The sequence below is a fragment of the Antechinus flavipes genome, chromosome X (assembly GCF_016432865.1).
Source record: "Antechinus flavipes isolate AdamAnt ecotype Samford, QLD, Australia chromosome X, AdamAnt_v2, whole genome shotgun sequence".
NCBI classification, from domain to species: Eukaryota; Metazoa; Chordata; class Mammalia; order Dasyuromorphia; family Dasyuridae; genus Antechinus; species Antechinus flavipes.
This window is the reverse complement of record NC_067404.1, coordinates 81232569-81250040: the sequence shown is the minus strand read 5'-3', so window position 1 is coordinate 81250040 and position 17472 is coordinate 81232569. Positions and strand designations below refer to the sequence as shown.

General features: G+C 46.8%; 1 protein-coding gene across 1 annotated transcript in view; it reads right to left on the bottom strand.

Annotated features, from left to right (window-relative positions):
- Nucleotides 1–17472, bottom strand: part of CLCN5 (chloride voltage-gated channel 5) — a 98294-nt gene that overhangs the window by 57192 nt on the left and 23630 nt on the right. Inside the window, exon 2 of the mRNA XM_051968675.1 lies at nucleotides 10601–10665. Coding sequence (XP_051824635.1) covers nucleotides 10601–10665 — 65 coding nt within the window. The remainder of the gene's footprint in view (nucleotides 1–10600; nucleotides 10666–17472) is intronic.

Sequence of the window (17472 nt, the reverse complement as noted above, 5' to 3'; positions counted from 1 at the left end):
AATTAAGGGAACTATTTTTTACTGATGTGGGCGATGGTGTAAGCGTGCTTATGCTTGAGTTTACAAATTCTTGGACTGGGTCTTTAGAATGAATAGATTGTAATTTGTGCTGAGAAAACTATGTATCAAGATGCACAATTGTTAAAAAAAAAAAATTAGATTTAATTATATCACTGAATTTAACTGGATTAACCTTTCCCCATAGAAAAGGAAAATAGTTTCAATAGATATTTTTTAAAAAGCAAGCCCCAATAATATATAGCCAGTAAGAAACACCCAAATAGAAGAAAATGAATTTAGACTAAGAAGTTGGAATACAATGTATTGTTCTTTAGCCAAAGCCAAAGCTAAAGTCACAATAGAAAATATTAAGAGAAATAGGGAAACTGTTTCACATTTCACATTTAAGTATCACTACTGTTAAAGCTAGGCTGGGGCAGCCAGGAGTCTCAGTGGATAGAGTACCGGGCCTGGAGCCAGGAAGACCCAAGCTTAAATCTAGCCTGAGTCACTTCCTAGCTATGCGATCCTGGCCAACTCACTTCACCCTGTCTGCCTCAGTTTCCTCATCTATAAAATAAGCTAGAGAAGCAAATGGCAAACCACTCCAATATCTCTGCCGAGGTAATCCCAACTTTCAGACACAACTGAAAGACAACAAACCCCAAGCTGGGCCCTCAGCTTCGCTAACAGGCCTGAGTAAGTCTTGATTTCACACCGCTGGAGCGGGAGGATGAGCCGAGTAGGGCAGCAGGACCAACTAGAAAGACAGTCAGCGAGGGGCTAATATCAAGTCCAAAATCAGTGACTTCTATTTCCAAACCTGAGAATGCCAAAATTAAGGAACTGGTGAGAAAGAGAGTAATAATCATAGAAATAGAAAAAATAGAAGTTTCAGGTTTTTTATGCATCGCATTTTCCATAAGAACTCTCCCCCACCTCCCACCAATAAATAACATTTAAAATATGTTATCCTCACAACACTATCACACTCCCCTAGTTTGGAACCTCAGCCTCCCTAGCCTAGATGATTACCACTCTCTCCTATGGGTCTCCCTGCCTCTATCTCTGGTTCTCTCCGATTCAAGGATAAATGACGTGAGCCCAGATCTGCCCAGGTCACTCTCTAGTTTAATAAGTTCCAGTGCCTTCCTCCTGAGTCAAGCAAGGGTCAAATATAAATTCCTCTATTTGATAATCTCCCTTTCCAGGTTTATCACAGATCTCCCACCTCGGTGCCTTTCCTTTGGCTGTTCCCCCACATCATCCCAGGCCACCTCCTCTCCTTCTCTTAGAATTCTTGCTTCCTTCAAGGCTCAATTTAAGCACCATGTCTATCCTCTGACAAGCTGTTCCTGATCACTGCCCAGGAGGGCCTCTCCCCCACTTCCCCACCCCAAATGGGAGTATTTTGTATATACCTTTTGTAAACACACCCACACAAACACAATTTCCCATAGTACAGGAGAGTTTAACCTGGGTTTATGAATAGACTTTAGGAGAAAAGGCGTCTATGAACTGAGATGGGGGAAAAAATTACATTTTATTTCAACATAACCATTTTTCTTTATAATCTTATATAGTTTCCTGGCTCCTCTGGCTTCCGTCAAGGTCCAGTTAAAATCCTACCTTTCCTAGTCTCTCTTAGTCTGAACGCCTTGCTTCCTTCTGCTGATTAGCTCTAACGTAGCCTGTCTCTCCTTTGCTTATTTGTCTATAGTTGTCTGTATGTTGTATGAACTCCTTGAGAGCAGGAACTATCTTGTGCCTTTCTCTGTATTCCCAGTGTTTAGCACAGTGGGTGCTTAATAAATATTTACTGAGACAATTTTTTCTCATGCTTCATTTATAAATTAAATAATTCTGAGCAGAGGTCTAGCCATAGGCTACTTCACCAGACTGCCAAAAAAAGGGGTCCAGGACCCAGAATGGGGGACAAATCCCTGTTGTCACAAAACGCGCTCCTTGAAGGGGTCATTACATTTTTGCCTCTGTATCCTCAGTGATTAATATGCTATTTACTACAAGCTCATTGATCGATTGCCTTAGGGAGCAAGCATTATTAAATATATTTTCTAAAAAAGGAAAACTGAGTCACTCAGTGAGAGCAGGGTCTGAGGCAGGACTGAATCCATAGATTCCATTAAATGCAGCTTCCCTTCCAGGCCCATCCCCGTCATAAAACACAATCAGCCTCAAATATACATATAACAAACAGCTTAACAAATAAATATGTAAAGGATAATTTTCCTATAGGGTAAAAAAGGGGAGGCAGCAAGAAATCAACAGAAGGAACCTAATATTCCACTCTCAGAAAATTTACAAGTCAAACAGAAAGATAAAAAAAGAGTTAGAGACCCTGCCTGGATTCAGGCAAAACCGGACTCAGGGAATTCATGGAGAAGCTTTCTGGAGAACACATCTGAGTTTTCCAACTTTCCCGGGGCTGTCACAAGTGTTGGTCTCGCTCTAGGGCATAAAGAACAGACCCAGAGATGCAGAGAAGCAGAAGTGTCAAACATTTGGTTTGGAGATCATGAAGTGATGAAAATCATAAGGGAAAGCTGATTCAAACAAAGATACTGACCAAAACAGACCCAAAACAGATGGCTAAGTAATATGCAGGATCAAGACAAAATTATAGAAACAAACATTTTTGTTAAAAAAAAAATGTATTTGATACATATATGCCATTACATATTATGTCATATAATGTTACTCAACAACTATATGTAGATGTATGAATACACACAAGTATCTCCAACAAATAATTCTATAATATTTCAAAATGTTTAGGACACAGGAGAAGAGGTGTTCAAGGAGGCAACTCTATATTATTGTTACTATTAATCAAGGGGATAAAAAGCAAAGCTCAATGAGCAGCGAGGGCGATTTAAAAAACAGACGAACCCAAAACAAGGACGAAAAACAAGAATAAAAATCGAAAAGGTGAAAGGAAGAAAATGACAAAATAAGTTGCTGCCCTTTCAGCTTGCTTACTGACTCACCCAAGAGCAAAGCACATTAGCAAAATGAAAAATTCCAAAGGAGGTATCACAAGGGAGAAGAAAGAAAATGATCCCAAACTATTATGTACACTTAGTTAGAGGCAAAAGCGAAAATGTCCACGTAATGGATGAATATCTACAATAATATAAAATATTCAACTCGGTCCAACAGGAAATAGGGAACCTCGGAAAGAGAAACTCACTAGACTACAAATGAACTGCCACTAGAAAACGCCCCAACACGGGGATTAGATGTTTCACAAGAAAATTCTATCAAAAAGTTCAAGAACAAAGAATCCTTATGCTATAGAAAACTGTTCTGGAAAATAGGCAAAGGGAGCATTCTACTCATTTATTCTACAAAACAAATCCGGTCCTAAGACCTAGCCTGGGGAGAATAAGGAATTTAAAAAAAAAAAAAAAAAAAAGAGTTCCAAAGCCGTATCGGTTTGAAATATAGATGTAAAAATTATTAAGCAAAGTGTTGGAAAAGCGAGTTCAGCCGTGCACTCCCCCTCACAGCCCTTCCCCCGGCCTTCCCGCCAAACGGATTCATCATGGCCAAGAAGAATTTATACCAGGCATGGAAAGGTAGTCTAACAGGAAGACAACGAATAGACTAAATCGTATCGGTAACAAGAGCAATTTAAAACACATGCTTGTATCAATGGGTGCAGGAAAAGCCTTCAATAAAATACAAATACTCGTTCACGGTCAAAACACTCTAGCCGAGAAATAGACCGCTCTCTCACACGGCGAAGGAAAAATGTAACTGAAACCAAGAGCTCACGTTACTTGTAATTGAGAAACATTAGAAGTTTTTCCAATAAAAACAGGGGTGAAGCCAGGATGCCAGTTACCGGCATTATTCTGAGAGCGCCTGAGGGAGGCCAGTGTATCTATACTCAGGAGAAGGGAAAGGGAAGGGAAGGAGTGATGGCCAAAAGTCATTTTGGGGGGTCGAAGACAATCGCTAACCCACAAAAATCATCAGGATGATGATATAGCCCTTTGTACAAAAGAAAATTTGATCTGACAAAAACCAAAAAAATGTATTCGACGATCTGAGAGTCGGTTGGCCTGCCAAGACACACATAGACAAGACTTACACAAAATCGACAAGAAAATGAGACCGTGAAAATGGCCCAGGGAATCCGGGTGAAGCCAGGGGCCCGGGGTATCATCAACAGACAATAATGCCTGTTGGCGTATAAAATATTCCCGCGCTAAAAAACCACGTGGCCGATACCTGGGGAATGGCCGACTCAATTATGGCATATGAACGCAATGGAATATTCCCTGTGCCGTAAGGAATGAAGAAAATGAGCGATCCCAAGAAATGGGGAAAGGCTTCCATGAATTAATTCTGAAGTGGGAGATGTAGCCTGAAAGTCAGGGCGCCAGTAAGCAATTAAACCTCAAGCTAAACAGCCTGTGCTAATAAGCAGGAATTAAACATTTAATTAACAATAATTTTGTTTGCCATCTTAGACTTTAGAGAAGCTTTGATGCAGTGGAAAGAACATTCTATGTGGAATGAGAGAAGAGCAGGGTTGGGATCCTAGTTCAGTTATTGCCTACTTGTGGGACATGGGCATCCACCTCAGTTTCCTCATCTGTAAGTGGTACAGCACAAAGAGGAGTCAGAGGATATAATTTCCCATCTCTGCTAGGACCCTTTGTTACCATCTGATCTTGGGCAATTTGTGTCACTTTGGGGGAAATGGGGGTTTCTTCATTCAGAAAGTGAATATAAAATTGGTTAGATGATGACTTCCCTTCTACCTGTGACATCCTGGGATTCTCTGGAATGATTTCAAGGACTCGGGTTTCTGCTCATCAAAGTCTATGATTTCTTTTATTTAGTTAGTTTTGTTGTTGTTGTTATTTTGGCTGAGGCAATTGGGATTAAGTGGCTTGCCCAGGGTCACATAGCTAGGAAATGTAAAGTATCTGAGACCAGATTTCAACTCAGTCCTCCTGACTTCAGGGCTAAGTCTATGATTTATTGAAAAGCACACTGAATTCAAATGCCTCCACTGACACTGAGCAGCTTTGTGATCTTGGACAAGTCAATGAAATTCCTTCTCAGTTTTTTCTCTGCAAAATGGGAACAATAATCGAATGTACAGTAGTCACTTCCTCACAGGACCATTGGGGAAGGCCAACTGAAGTACTTTGCAAACTAGCAAACAAGCAGCTGAAGAGCCATCTGGCAGCTTGTCTTCTCCAACTAAAGCAACTGAGCCAAGGAGAACTTCTGCGGGCCTCAGTTTCTTACCCTATAAAATGAAATTGTTCCTTCTTTCGGGCAGTCCCTTTGGAGTGCTAAATCTACGACTGTAAATAGATTCGCTTACAATAGCTGAATCACCGACAGAGACGGCACTTAACTGGCTCAAGCACCAAGGCGCTTTTGGGTCGGGTCACTGGGGACCACTGCCACCTTATGAAGTGTCCAGGATGGACAAAGGCGGTGGGCATTTCCCTGAGGTGGCAGACCGATCCTAACGCCGTGCACCTGGAGAGCAGATTCGGTTGGGAATCTTACTTCGGGCACTGACTCAAAAATGCCAACTTTGCAAACCACACAGTGCCTTTAAGAAGAAAACGGGCATGTTTCCCAACCTCACTTTATGAGGCTTGTGCCTAATCCTTGGGCAGGACCACATAGAACAATTTGAAGTCTGAATCCATCTTCTGAAAGTTTAAAGAAAACAGGAACAGGAGAAAAAGTGAGGAGATGGGAAAATGTCTGTAATTTTTCCAAGCTGAAGTTGGGAGGCAGAAAAAACTTTGTAAGGGCGGGAGGAGGGGGAATAGTCCCTCTGCAGCTTCTCCGGGCACCACAATTAGCAAGTTGTATCAAGATGATTCATAAATTGACTGCTAACCATGGCTAAATGTAGCTCTAAAACACCTGGGGTTTCGGTTTTTTTTAAATGAATTGAAAGACCCTATAGATTTCCAGAGTTTTCAGAGCTCCTGCTGCCAGGCAGATGGAGGCAGAGCCCTCAAGCAAACAAGACGGGTCAAAGACTTAATTCATCCACCCAAACACCTCTTTTGCAAATGGGTTATTATTTACACTTCGCAGTCCACACGCCCATAAAGGCCAGATCGTCCAGGAACTACTACAGAGGTTGTGTAAGAAAGTCAAGGAAATTCCCCAGCAAGTGACACACCGTCTTTCAGGCCTCAAGGAAAACTAGGTTACTTAGGAGAAGAGGGCCCCTGCGAGCTGACACAAAGGTGTGATTAGCACGGGGACTGGCCTTGCAGGTTTGGATGAGTAAATGGGTCTGCTGGGAGCAGGGTGGCGGGCTCATGACTTGCAAGAAGAGCCACCGGCTCAGTTTCCTCACCTGTCCAAGGAAGGGTCGGGCTAGACGGCCTCCAGAGTCCCTTCTGGCTCTAGAACGGGATCCTAGGAACCTACGGCAAATGTCTGATTGCCAAAGTGAACACCAAGTGGACTGGGTCACCCCATAAAAGGTAGTTCCAGTCAGTGATTCCCAACAAAGAGCCAGGATTTTATCAGTGTTGGCCATCCCCTCACTGATGCTGATCTCTACCTTTCTCTGCCCAGGTTAAACAGTCTTCCAGAATGACTATGGCCAACAACCCCACCCAGAGCACCCGTGGGTCAGCCTGTCTCCAGAGGCCCTCTGATGATAAGAGCCCAGAGCAGAGTAGGACCCCAATCAAGCTCGGGCCCCACCAGCATCTCCACGGGCTGCTGTCAGAAGATGAGAGCAGACTAGGGGCCTACGATGCCATGGCATTTGGCACAGGGACTTATTTGACCGTTCTAGCCCTGTGAGAAACAGTCATGCAACTATCGTACCCACTACACACACAAGGAAACAGAGTTACCTTGGGCAGCATTAGACAGAGAATAGGAAGCAGACCCAGGGCATCAGGCCAGCTCTCTGGACCCTAAATCCAGTCCTTTCCACTAAACCAGAGTCTGGAACTTCAAAATCCTTCCCACCCACCTCCAACTGTACTCCCTATAGAGAGGTGCTGGGTATGCTTTTAAATGATTAAAAAGAGGGGACAAGTTTGGTTTCGCCAAACATACATCCTACTTTAAGCTCACTACCTACACCCTGGCACTTCATAAAAAAGGATGAGGAACGAGTAGCTTCCTCAACAAACCACGGCTACCAATATTAGATTACCAAGGCAAAGCCTGTGCCACCACAAACTACAGTGGGCCAAAGTCACCTAAGAAATAAAAGATCTAGAAGCACATGTAGCCATAGAAAGAAAAGCCACTGCTTTGGAATCATGAGGCCTTGGTTTGAGTCCTGGCTCTGCCACTGATGATTCCAGCCTGTGACTGGGTCAAGGAGTTTCACTCACTCTGGCCTCAGTTTGTCCATCTGTAAAATGAAGAGAGGCTGGGCCAGGGGACCTCTAAAGTTCCTTGGAAATCTAAATCTATAACCCTAGAAATTACAGGGGAAATGATGGGGGAGAGGAGAAGCAGGAATGAAGACAGCACAGCTATACCAGAGGTCAGATTATCCTATCAGGCAAGAATCATCAACATTTTCCCGTACTGCTTAAAAGCCAGACATGTCTTTTAGGTGGAATGGCGTGACAGTGTTTGCTAAATTCAAAAACACAAACTCTGGGAGAAGGGCTCCCTTCTAAATGAGAATTGTCACAAAGCTGCTCAGCAGAAAACGGACTTAGACCAGCCTTTTATACTATATGCCATAATAAGCACCAAATGACCAGAATGCAAGTTTTAAAACTGGAGGACATTGAAAGGAGCTACCTTTGACAACTATGGCTAAGTAGAAAATTCTGAATCGAAGATCAGAGAAGATCACAAAGATAAAAGAAGCTATTTTGATAACATTTTAAAAAAGGTTTTGCCCACAAAATCAAAAAGCTCGGATAATAACGGAAATTGCACAGTAGGGGGAGAGGGGGGGGAGATAATCTTTGCTTGAAATATCCTTAATACAAGACTCGGGACCACGTGCCTTTTATAAGTTGCAAGTAGACAGTGTGATGCCAACAGGGATAGGGAGCCACAGAGTCTCAGAGGGCACCTTACACACCTTCCCATAGTTCTAGATAATGCTGCTGGGGTGTGGTCAGCTGGAACACTGCCAGTGCCAAGGAATTCAATCTATCACAAAGGATTTGGGCACAACAACAATCTGACTGCCAAATGATGACTCCTGGGATGTGGAGACCAATACCTCCGATCTCACGGGCAGAAGGCCCTCCAAGGTAGAAACTCTATCAAGGAAGCGGGACCTTTTCTAAAATTCCCAGGCTTTGAGAGCTGCCTGGAACTCTGAGAAGTTCAGAGGTTAAGTAAATTGCCCAGAGCGCTTTTGGTCCAGTCAAATTCAAATCCCGAGAAAGTTTTCATCAATCCTCTGTTTCATGTCACCCAACACAATAAGATCAAATTTCCCTACACACTTTCCCCTGTTTCTTCAAAGGCTCCCAGCTCTTACTGTGACCACTAATAACAGAAAAGGACTTCTTCACGCTGGGACTACAGGATGGCTCTTGAAATAATGAGGCTTAGATGGGGGGGGGGGGGGGGGGGGGGAAGAAAGAGAAAATTTACAACAAAAGGTTATGCGAGGGTCAATGTTGGAAAAATTACCCATGCATATGCTCCGTAAATAAAAAGCTTTAATTAAAAAAAGAAAAGAAATTTAAAAATAAAAAAAATAAAAAATAACAGGGCTTGATGCTAATATCTCTCCTAAAACAGCATAGCCCGGGAAGGGGAAAACAATCCGATTCTCTGCGGGTGGCTCAGGCCAGTTGCCACAGTCGGCTAGAACACCGACTAACCGATCAGCTGGCACAGGATGCGGAAATTTAGGCAGGGAAGGGGATGGGGTTCAAACTGAGGCTTCTGCTGCTTCACCGCCCCAAGGTGGCTGGGGCCAAGCCAGAAACCATGGAGAAGGCAGGAGCAGCAAAAGGAAGGACTCCCAGGGCAGGAAGCTGTCCCCTGGCCTTTTCTCAGTGGAAAGCCCAGAAAGTGGCTGGAATAACCAGTGGACTTCACTGGGAGCTCAGGCCCTACTCCTTGCCTTTTAAATTGACCACATTGCACATTCTCTCTCCAATTCATCTTAATCATCTAGTCCCTAGAAGCTAAAAGGGAACAAGTGTGTCTAGCTCTGCTGTGGTCCAAGAAATCACCTACTCTTCACCAACCATCTAACTCCTGGCAGCTGGGGGGGGGGGGGGGCCACGGGGGCAGAGAGGGGGAAACAGGACACAAAAGCAAGAGGCCAGGCCCGGCCCCCAGGCAAGGACAGCCTCAGAACAGAGGCAGGAGCCTCAAACGCCTTCTGCAGCAAGGGCTTTTCCACTCGAGCAGTGTATCTGTTCAGCCACAGACTCCCAACAGAGAGGCAGGAACCTACACTGTGGAGACGCCACGGCCCCTTCCGGCCGTCTTTCTGCTCAGAATCTGCTTCTCAAATGCACAAAATAAGATACGGGAGATTACCAAGGAAGCGAAATCTAGCAGAACGGTTATCGGAACCTCTAGCTTGTCCACCAAAGCCCCAGCCCCAGGGAGGATAATTGGCCGTTCTGCTCCAGGCCGGCCAACCATTTTCCAGCTGAGGAATCCCAGGCCCAGAGGAAAATCATTCTTGACAGGGAGTAAAGGAAGAAAAGGCCAAAGGTGCGATTCCTCCCCCAAAGCCACAGCGGACACCTGGAACCCTTCCTCCTAGAACGGCCCCCAAGGGTGTCAGCAAGTATGAGGAGGTAGGGCCCGGCCAAGAGACCACTCTTGCCAGCACAGTACGGGGTACCCACCCAATCATCATCTGTCTCCCTCCCCTCCCAGGATACAAGGACGCCTCAAATCAAGAGTCGGGTTCTTAAGTACACAAAAATGAAGGTTTCCCAGAGCAGAGACCAGCCCAGCCATCTTCACCAAAGACCCTCAGTTCTCTCCTCTGACAGTGTTGGTGTAGACCGGCCTGGCCACACCCAGTCTGTAGCAAGAGCAGCTGGGGGCGAGGGTGGAGCCTACCTCCAGCTTCTTCCCACCCAGTTATCAAATTGACCTTCTGGAAATATCAGGCTGACCATGTCACTCCCTTACTCAAGAACTTCCAAGGGCTCCCTAGCACCTCCAGGACCAAATGCAAATTTCCCAGCTGCGTCCTTTCCTACCTTTCCAGTCTTCTTATACCTTCTGCCCCTCCACTGTAGTGAAAGACCCAGGGCCACTGAGCTCCTGGCTATCCTGCTCACAAAATACTCCATCTAGTGACTCAGGAATTTTTCCATGGCTCCAACCTAGGCCTGGAATGCTCTCCGCCCCCTGACCTCCCAGAGCCTTTCTCCAGGTTTTCCCCAAGAAACCTGCCTAAGATTCCTGGCAGATTTTCCCTGGGGGGGGGGGGGGGGGGGGGGAGGAGGGTTCCTTTAGCATATGCCTTCTGTACCTACAGAAGGTCCCGGTCAGCACCATTTTTCACGATCTCCGTGGATCCACCCACCGTCCCCAAGCTTCACAGTGGGTGGCTGCCCCCAGTCAACCTAGTGCAGTTCCCTGGCCCCTCCGTCCCTCCACTTACCTTGGGAGTCACCAGTCCAGATGTGTCTCTGAATGATCAGGGGGTAGCATGAGGACGCGGAACTCCTGGAAAGAAAGCACAGGCTCAGTTGGGAGGTGGGGTAGCCCTTAGCTGGCCCCGCTAGAGCTTCTCCCGCAGGTCTCAAAGAGCCTGAGGGAAGCCGGGGGTTTTCCCAACCTTTCAAAAGAGGGCAGGGAGAACAGAGCCCCAGGCAAAAAGGAGAAGAAAGATCCACTTAGGAACACAAATGGGTCCAGGAGGGAGGGGTCATTAGGCCCGATTGTTTGGGAAGAGGAGCCATTTCCATTCCCGGGAGGGTTCTGGTTCCCCTGCCCCTCCCCCCAGGACTTCACAACAGAATTAAATTAGCTTGGGCTCTCTCCACCCCTGGGGGGCCCCTTCCACCTGGGGTCCCGGGTCCCAATCACCATTCCTTTAAGGCTGGGTAAAGGGAATCCATTTGGGAAAGAAGCTCAAGGAAATCTGGGGCAATTCTAAGGATCAGCTCTCTTCCCTGCAGTTATCCCCCTACCTCCTCATCCTCTCCTATCATTCTCAACCCCCTCCCAAGAGCCCCAGACCTTCGACCTCCCCTCCCCCAGTGATCAGCAGATAACCCGAGGATAACCAATCTCCCAGATCTCCCAGCCTCCCCCAGGGCAGCAAGCCCCAGCATTAGAATGCAGTTTGGTCCAGTCTCGTGCCCCAGGACGCTTTGGGCCAGCTCTAATTATTGGGAAGTTTGTCCTCAATTCTCAGCTGAAATTTACCCCCCCCCCCACTATCTTTTGGGGCCAAATGGAAGTCAAGGGTTTTTTCTGCTTGATGAGAATGAAGTCTTGTTGCAGTTCAAATGAAGGTTTTTTCCAAATCCCATTTGAAAAGTTAGTTAGCATCACATTACCTGCCGGGAGGACTTGGAAAGCCTGACCTCCCTGGGCTCCCCCCTCCACCAGAAAAGTCTTTATGCCTGGAGGCAGACCAGCAATAACCTGAGGGTTCCCAATCCACCCAAAAGGAACAAAGGACAAGAGCAAAGGGCCAGAGGGGAGAAGGGAGGAGGGAGAGGAAGGAGAGAGCTTCAGCACCCACAGTGGGGGAGGGGGTGCTGGATCAATACCTGAGACCCTTCCCAGCCAAAGAGCTGCCGCCAATGGCAGCTATAGGGCACAATCTGAACGACTGAGGCAAGATGGAGCTCAGGGAGAGGAGGCAAGTCTGCTGGAGATGAGTAACTGGATGGGGCCTTGAATGGAGGCCCAAATGGAGGCAGGAGGCCAGAACCATGAACAAGAGGCCAAAGGAACTTCTTTCCAGGCAATATGGAGGACAAGGGGAGTTGAGTGTGCTGGACTTAGGGCCTGACAACTGGCAAGTAGCAAACACGCAAACACACACACACACACACACACACACACACACACACACACACACTTTTACAAAGTACCCATGCCCTCATCTCCCTCCTAGAAGAGCCCATCTATTCTAGGGTATAAAGGAAGACAAGAAGGATCCTTAAAAGAGCAGAAGTATGGGGCGGAGCTGGCACCTATATCAAGAGGTGACTCCTTAAGGGTCTCCCTGATCTCTCAAACAAGAAAAGCTCCCCCCTGCTGGCTGGTGTCCTCAGAAAAATGCTTCCCATCAGACACCGTTTGCCCTAAACTATCGAGTCCCTCTGCACATTGAAGTACCCGAGTGCTCTAAGCTTCGGCAGACACAGAGAGGGATGGCAGCATCCCCTGGCCCTATGGGGTGGGCACACATCCCCAAGATGCATTCAGCATTGATGGGAAGCCCTGGCAGCTGGGCCTGCTGAGCCCAGGAAAGGCCCACAAGGCTGGAGCCATGATTGGGAGAGGAGGAGAAGGAGGAGGGGGAGAACTCTAATCATAAGGGCCAGCTAAGGAGGCTGTTTCTGATGCAAGGCAGTTTCTGGGCCTCTGTGAACTGATAGCACTTCTCAGGGAAAGCCCGATACTTCCAAATCTTTCCTTTTGTTCAGTCCCCATTTTTCCAAACGAGGCTGGAGCTGCTCTCACCCCCTCAGCGTCTTCTCCTTTTTATGCCTGATATTTCTGCAGATTCTGCCGGCGACTGCCACGTCCAGAACCTGTCACCTCTTGCCTCTTAAGATCGAACCAATTTCATTTTTTCCGAGGTGAATGATTCACTGTTCACCACATGCAATGTCGGTTCATTTTGAGGGAAAGGTCGCAAATAAATGTCCCAGATAATTTCTTATTGAGCTCTCCTGATGAAAATGGATTTGGAAAGGGAGAATTTGAATGTACAGGAAACTCCCAATTCACCAATTAATCCCATTGCAGCTCACGTGTGAGTCAATTGGTCATTCAATTGCGATGAGCCATTTCCTCTCAAACACCATATTGTTGTGGAGAGGTTCCCAGGCTAGCCCACAAAAGGCCTTTAAGCTCTAATGGGACCCAAGTACGCTGTGGAAATTCCCGTGGCCTTCACCAACTCTCAAGCTCACAAAGAGAACTGAGGACCACAGTATTAATGAAAATGGCTGACTCTTTTTAAGAACAAGAAAAATCCATTGTGTCCACGCTGGAGCGACTCATAAGCAGCTTAAGAACATCTGTCTATACACTGGGGGGAACCTTCCCTCGGCAAGGGCTAAATTCTGCGGCCTGCTCCAAGGGCCAAGAGAGCAACTTCTTGAGAAAAGTCCTCATGATCTATGAATGTGTCCAGATGTGTGCAGATGGGAGTTTTCAGAAGAGGCCATCTCTAAATCCTTGGCTCACATTTCTGGATCCCAAACAAGAATTCACAACAGTTTCCCCAGTTCTCTCCCTGCTCATTAAGTGGGAGCTTAGCGTGGAGGTACACACTATGTTGGGAATACCTCAGTTGACGTGAGAGTGAGAAGCACTAGATCTGGGGGCAGAAGCCCCCGGTTTAAATCCCACCTCGGCAATTTGCAATCTCTGAAATCTTGGGCCCGTTCTGGGCCTCAGTTCCATGTTCAGTAAATTGAAGGATCAGACTTGACCCCTAAAGATCCTTCCAGCTCTAAACACTCAACAAGTGTTTAAGAGCCCACAATTGCTAGAGCGACAAGGGCAAAAATGAAGCGGTCCTTGCTGTGAGGTGCATTCATGATGCTCTGCCCCCTCCCTGGTCACAGGCTCATTCTAGTTTTGGACCAATGGGAGCCTGACACTGCCAATGCAGCTGCTGGTCTTGGGACAAGCTCCCCGCCCTGCCACGAGCTAATCACAGCTAAATGGATGCCTGTGGGGAGCTGAGCACACTCAGTCACTAAGGCTCATGGGACTGAGAGGTGACCCATCCCGAAGTCAAATAATCACATTCGGGCTGAACTTCTGGTGCTAAGGGACCTAAGAGGGATGGAGCGGCAGGGAAGAAGCTGGTACTTTTAGCATCCCTCCAAACTCTATTTCCCATCTCCCCGCCTTTGCATTGGCAGGTCCTCTCTCCTCACCTCCACCTCACAGAATCCCATGAGGCCTTTTCTGATCTTTGCTTTTGGGGCCCTAGCACCTAGCACCTACTCTGGCAGGTGCTTAACAAAGACTTCTTCATAAGATCATAGGATTATAGTTGTAGAGCTAAATAGGGCCTTAGAGGTCAGAAGTTCAATCCTCTCATTTTACAACTGAGTTGCCCATGGTCAAATTTGTTGATGGATGATGAGTGGATTGATAATCATCCATGACCTGCCTCAGCATGGGTGTTTCCCAAGGCTCCAGCCTGGGCCCTCCTTTCTTTTAGAGAATTAGTAGCTCTTGCGGGTTCAAGTAGCATCTCTGTTCAAATCTCAATGAACAGCTCCAATGTCTCGCCTCAACTCCAATCTTCCATCACCAAGTGGAAGCTGAACATCTTCTCCTGGACGTCCCATAGGAAGCTCAACTCAAAGCACGTGGCCCAGAACTTCCCTTTATACATTCTCTATTCCAGCCGCGTGGCAGGCATACGATAAAAGCATACCGGCCTCGAGCTAGTCCCTACACTGGACCTCTGGCCAGACAGGCCCTTCTTCCCTCCTCCTCATCCCAGACTCCCAGAGTCCCTGTCGTTCGGTTCCAGCTCCCCTCATTGGGAAGCTTTTTTTCCTGGATAGTCAATTATTAAGTATTTCTTAAGCTCCTCAGTATACTGAGTATTGTGGATACAGAAAGAGACAAAAGCCAGTCCTTGTTCCCAAAGTGGAGCTTAAGCAAAGCTGCACACTAAGAGAGGGAAGCCTGATTATCCCGAAGGCTCCTCCAGAGTGGAGAGCCCTCCCTTAGCACCGATTTGAAACTAATGAGGTTTCCTTGTCAGAAGTGATCCCCCCCACCATAGTGCCTCCAGTGGCAGCCGCCTCAAAAAGAAAGTTAATTTGATTTGAAGAGAAGGAGCTCACTTGCTCCAGGCAGGCTCTACTGAAGAGAATTCTCATTTAGTTTAAGGAATAATTTACCATCTACTTAACGGGAAGCTATGTATTCTCAGGCTTTGAGGATTGAGGTAGACAAAAAATAAAAAGGAAGGAAGGAAGGAGGGAAGGAGGGAGAAAGGAAGGAGGGAGGGAAAGAGAAGAGAGAAAGAAAGAAAGGAGAGAGAAAGAGGAAAGAAAGACAAAAAGAAAGAAAGAAAAGGAGACAGAAAGAAAGAAAAAGGAAGGAAAAAAGACAAAGGAAGAGAGAAAGAAAAAAAAGGAAGGAAAAGAGAAAGAGAAAGAAAGGAAGGAAGAGAAGGGAAAAAGAAAGAGAGAGAAAGAGAGAAAGAAAGAGAAAGAAAGAAAGAAAGAAGGGAGGGAAGGAGGGAGGAAAGAAAGAAAGAAAGAAAGAAAGAAAGAAAGAAAGAAAAAGAAGAAAGAAAGAAAGAAGAAAAAGAAAGAAAGAAAGAAAGAAAGGAAGGAGGGAAGGAGGGAGGAAAGAAAGAAAGAAAGAAAGAAAGAAAGAAAGAGAAGAAAGAAAGAAAGAAAGAAAGAAAGAAAGAAGAAAGAAAGAAAGAAAGAAAGAAAGAAGGAAGGAAGAAAGGAAGGAAAGAAGAAAGGAAGGAAGGAAGAAAGAGAAAGGAAGGAAGGAGGGAGGGAAAAGAAAGGAAGAAAAAGGAAGGAAGAAAAATAAAGGAAAGGAAAGGAAGAAAGGAAGAAAAATAAAGGAAAGAAAGGAAAGAAGAAAAAGAAAGGGAAAGAAAGAGAAAAAGAGTGAGAACAAAAGAAAGAAAAAAGGCAAATTTCCAGAAAGTCAAGGCAGCCATGCCATGCGGCCTAGCAAGAAAACAGATCCCAGAATTCTGCCAGCTCTGTGCCACCAAACCGGTTAATCAACTTCATTGAATTTTACCCAAGATAAACCAGCAGCCAATGGGAGACAAAAACAGTGAAATAAACAGTTCCAATGTTCAGGCCGTGCAATCACCCAACTCGCCCCATTGTCCAAAGGGGTCTCACCCTATTCTGGCTTCCAAAATACCATCAAGTGCAGGAAAACCAACTACAAGCTCAGTGTCATACCCAGATGCTCACCCTGGAGGCATGAGGCGCAATGGCCCAATAAATTGCTATCTGATAAGAAAGGGGGGAGCACACAAGGGGTTGTGTGCTTCCTAGTCTCAGTGACCACCATGCCCCTGAGTGGGAGTCAGCAGGGATTCCTGAGACCCTGGTTCATTAAATGCCCCCAAGGGTCCAGACAGGCTTGAGGAACATCCTCTTGCTCTTGGGGCAGGCTGCTTGGGCCTAGAATACATGAATGCCCACATCCACAAACTGCTGGGCTACAGCTTCACAGGAGGTAGGCAGGCGGTCCACTAAATAGGCCACAAGCCCTAAGGAGTCTCAGCTCTGCCCCGGCCAGTCATAGCTCTTCCCACCCCAGGATGCTGCTTTAGTTTCTTTCCCATGAGCAGCCAGACTCCCTCCTCCCCACCAATCAAATCAGCTTCTTTATGTTCAAAGCCTTTGGCAGAACTTAGCATTTCACTGCCAGGACCATACTCCAGCGGCTTCCTTAGCCACATAAGCTGGAGCACTGGCTTGTGGCCCCTGCCACCTCCAGGCTACCTAAATCATCCCATCTTTAATCCCTCCAGGCCAAGCCAGGAAGCCTGAATGGCAAGCTCCATCCTAGGCCCTCTTCTCTTTCTTCTCCCTCGGACCCCCTACACAGACGGCTTCTAGATCTCTACATCCAGCCCTCCGCTCTCTCCTGAGCTCAAGGCCCACATCACCAACTGCCGTGTTTCCAATGAGACGTCCTGTTAAGCACATCATGGCCAATATGCCCCAAACAAATCTCACCTTTCCTCCTGGGTCCACCCTGCTGCCTAACTGTCAGGGGCCATCACCCTGGCTAGGCTCCTAACTCCTCATCCTCCCCCTGCCCGCCCCACTTCCTGCTCCCCCAGAGACTCATTTCCCAAGTCTGGCTGATTCACCTGGGCAGGATCTCTTCCATCCCTTCCCAGCCCTATGGCCAGCACCCCATCATTGGTGCAGGCGGTCACCTCTCACCGGACTAAGGCAACAGCCTCCTCTTTGGGGTCCTCTAATCCTCCAGCCAGCTACCAAAGTGATAGCTCTAAGGCACTCATGTGACCAAACCACTCCCCTGTTCAGGCGGCTCCAGACCAGTGGCTTCCAGTAGGAACCTTTAACGTACATTAAAGAGCATTTTCAAGCCTTTCACAATGGGGTGCTAAGCCACCTTTGTAGACTTCTTCCAGCTCAGCAAGCACCACTGTTCCCTCCACAAGGGTGTTGCAGAACCCCTCTTCCCCTAGCACCTCCCTCCCCCAGAGCTCTAGCGTGGCAGAGCGGACACCCATGACAGATGACATGAAATAGTGAGCAGAGTTGCCTTGGGAGGCAGAAGTCCCAGATTCCA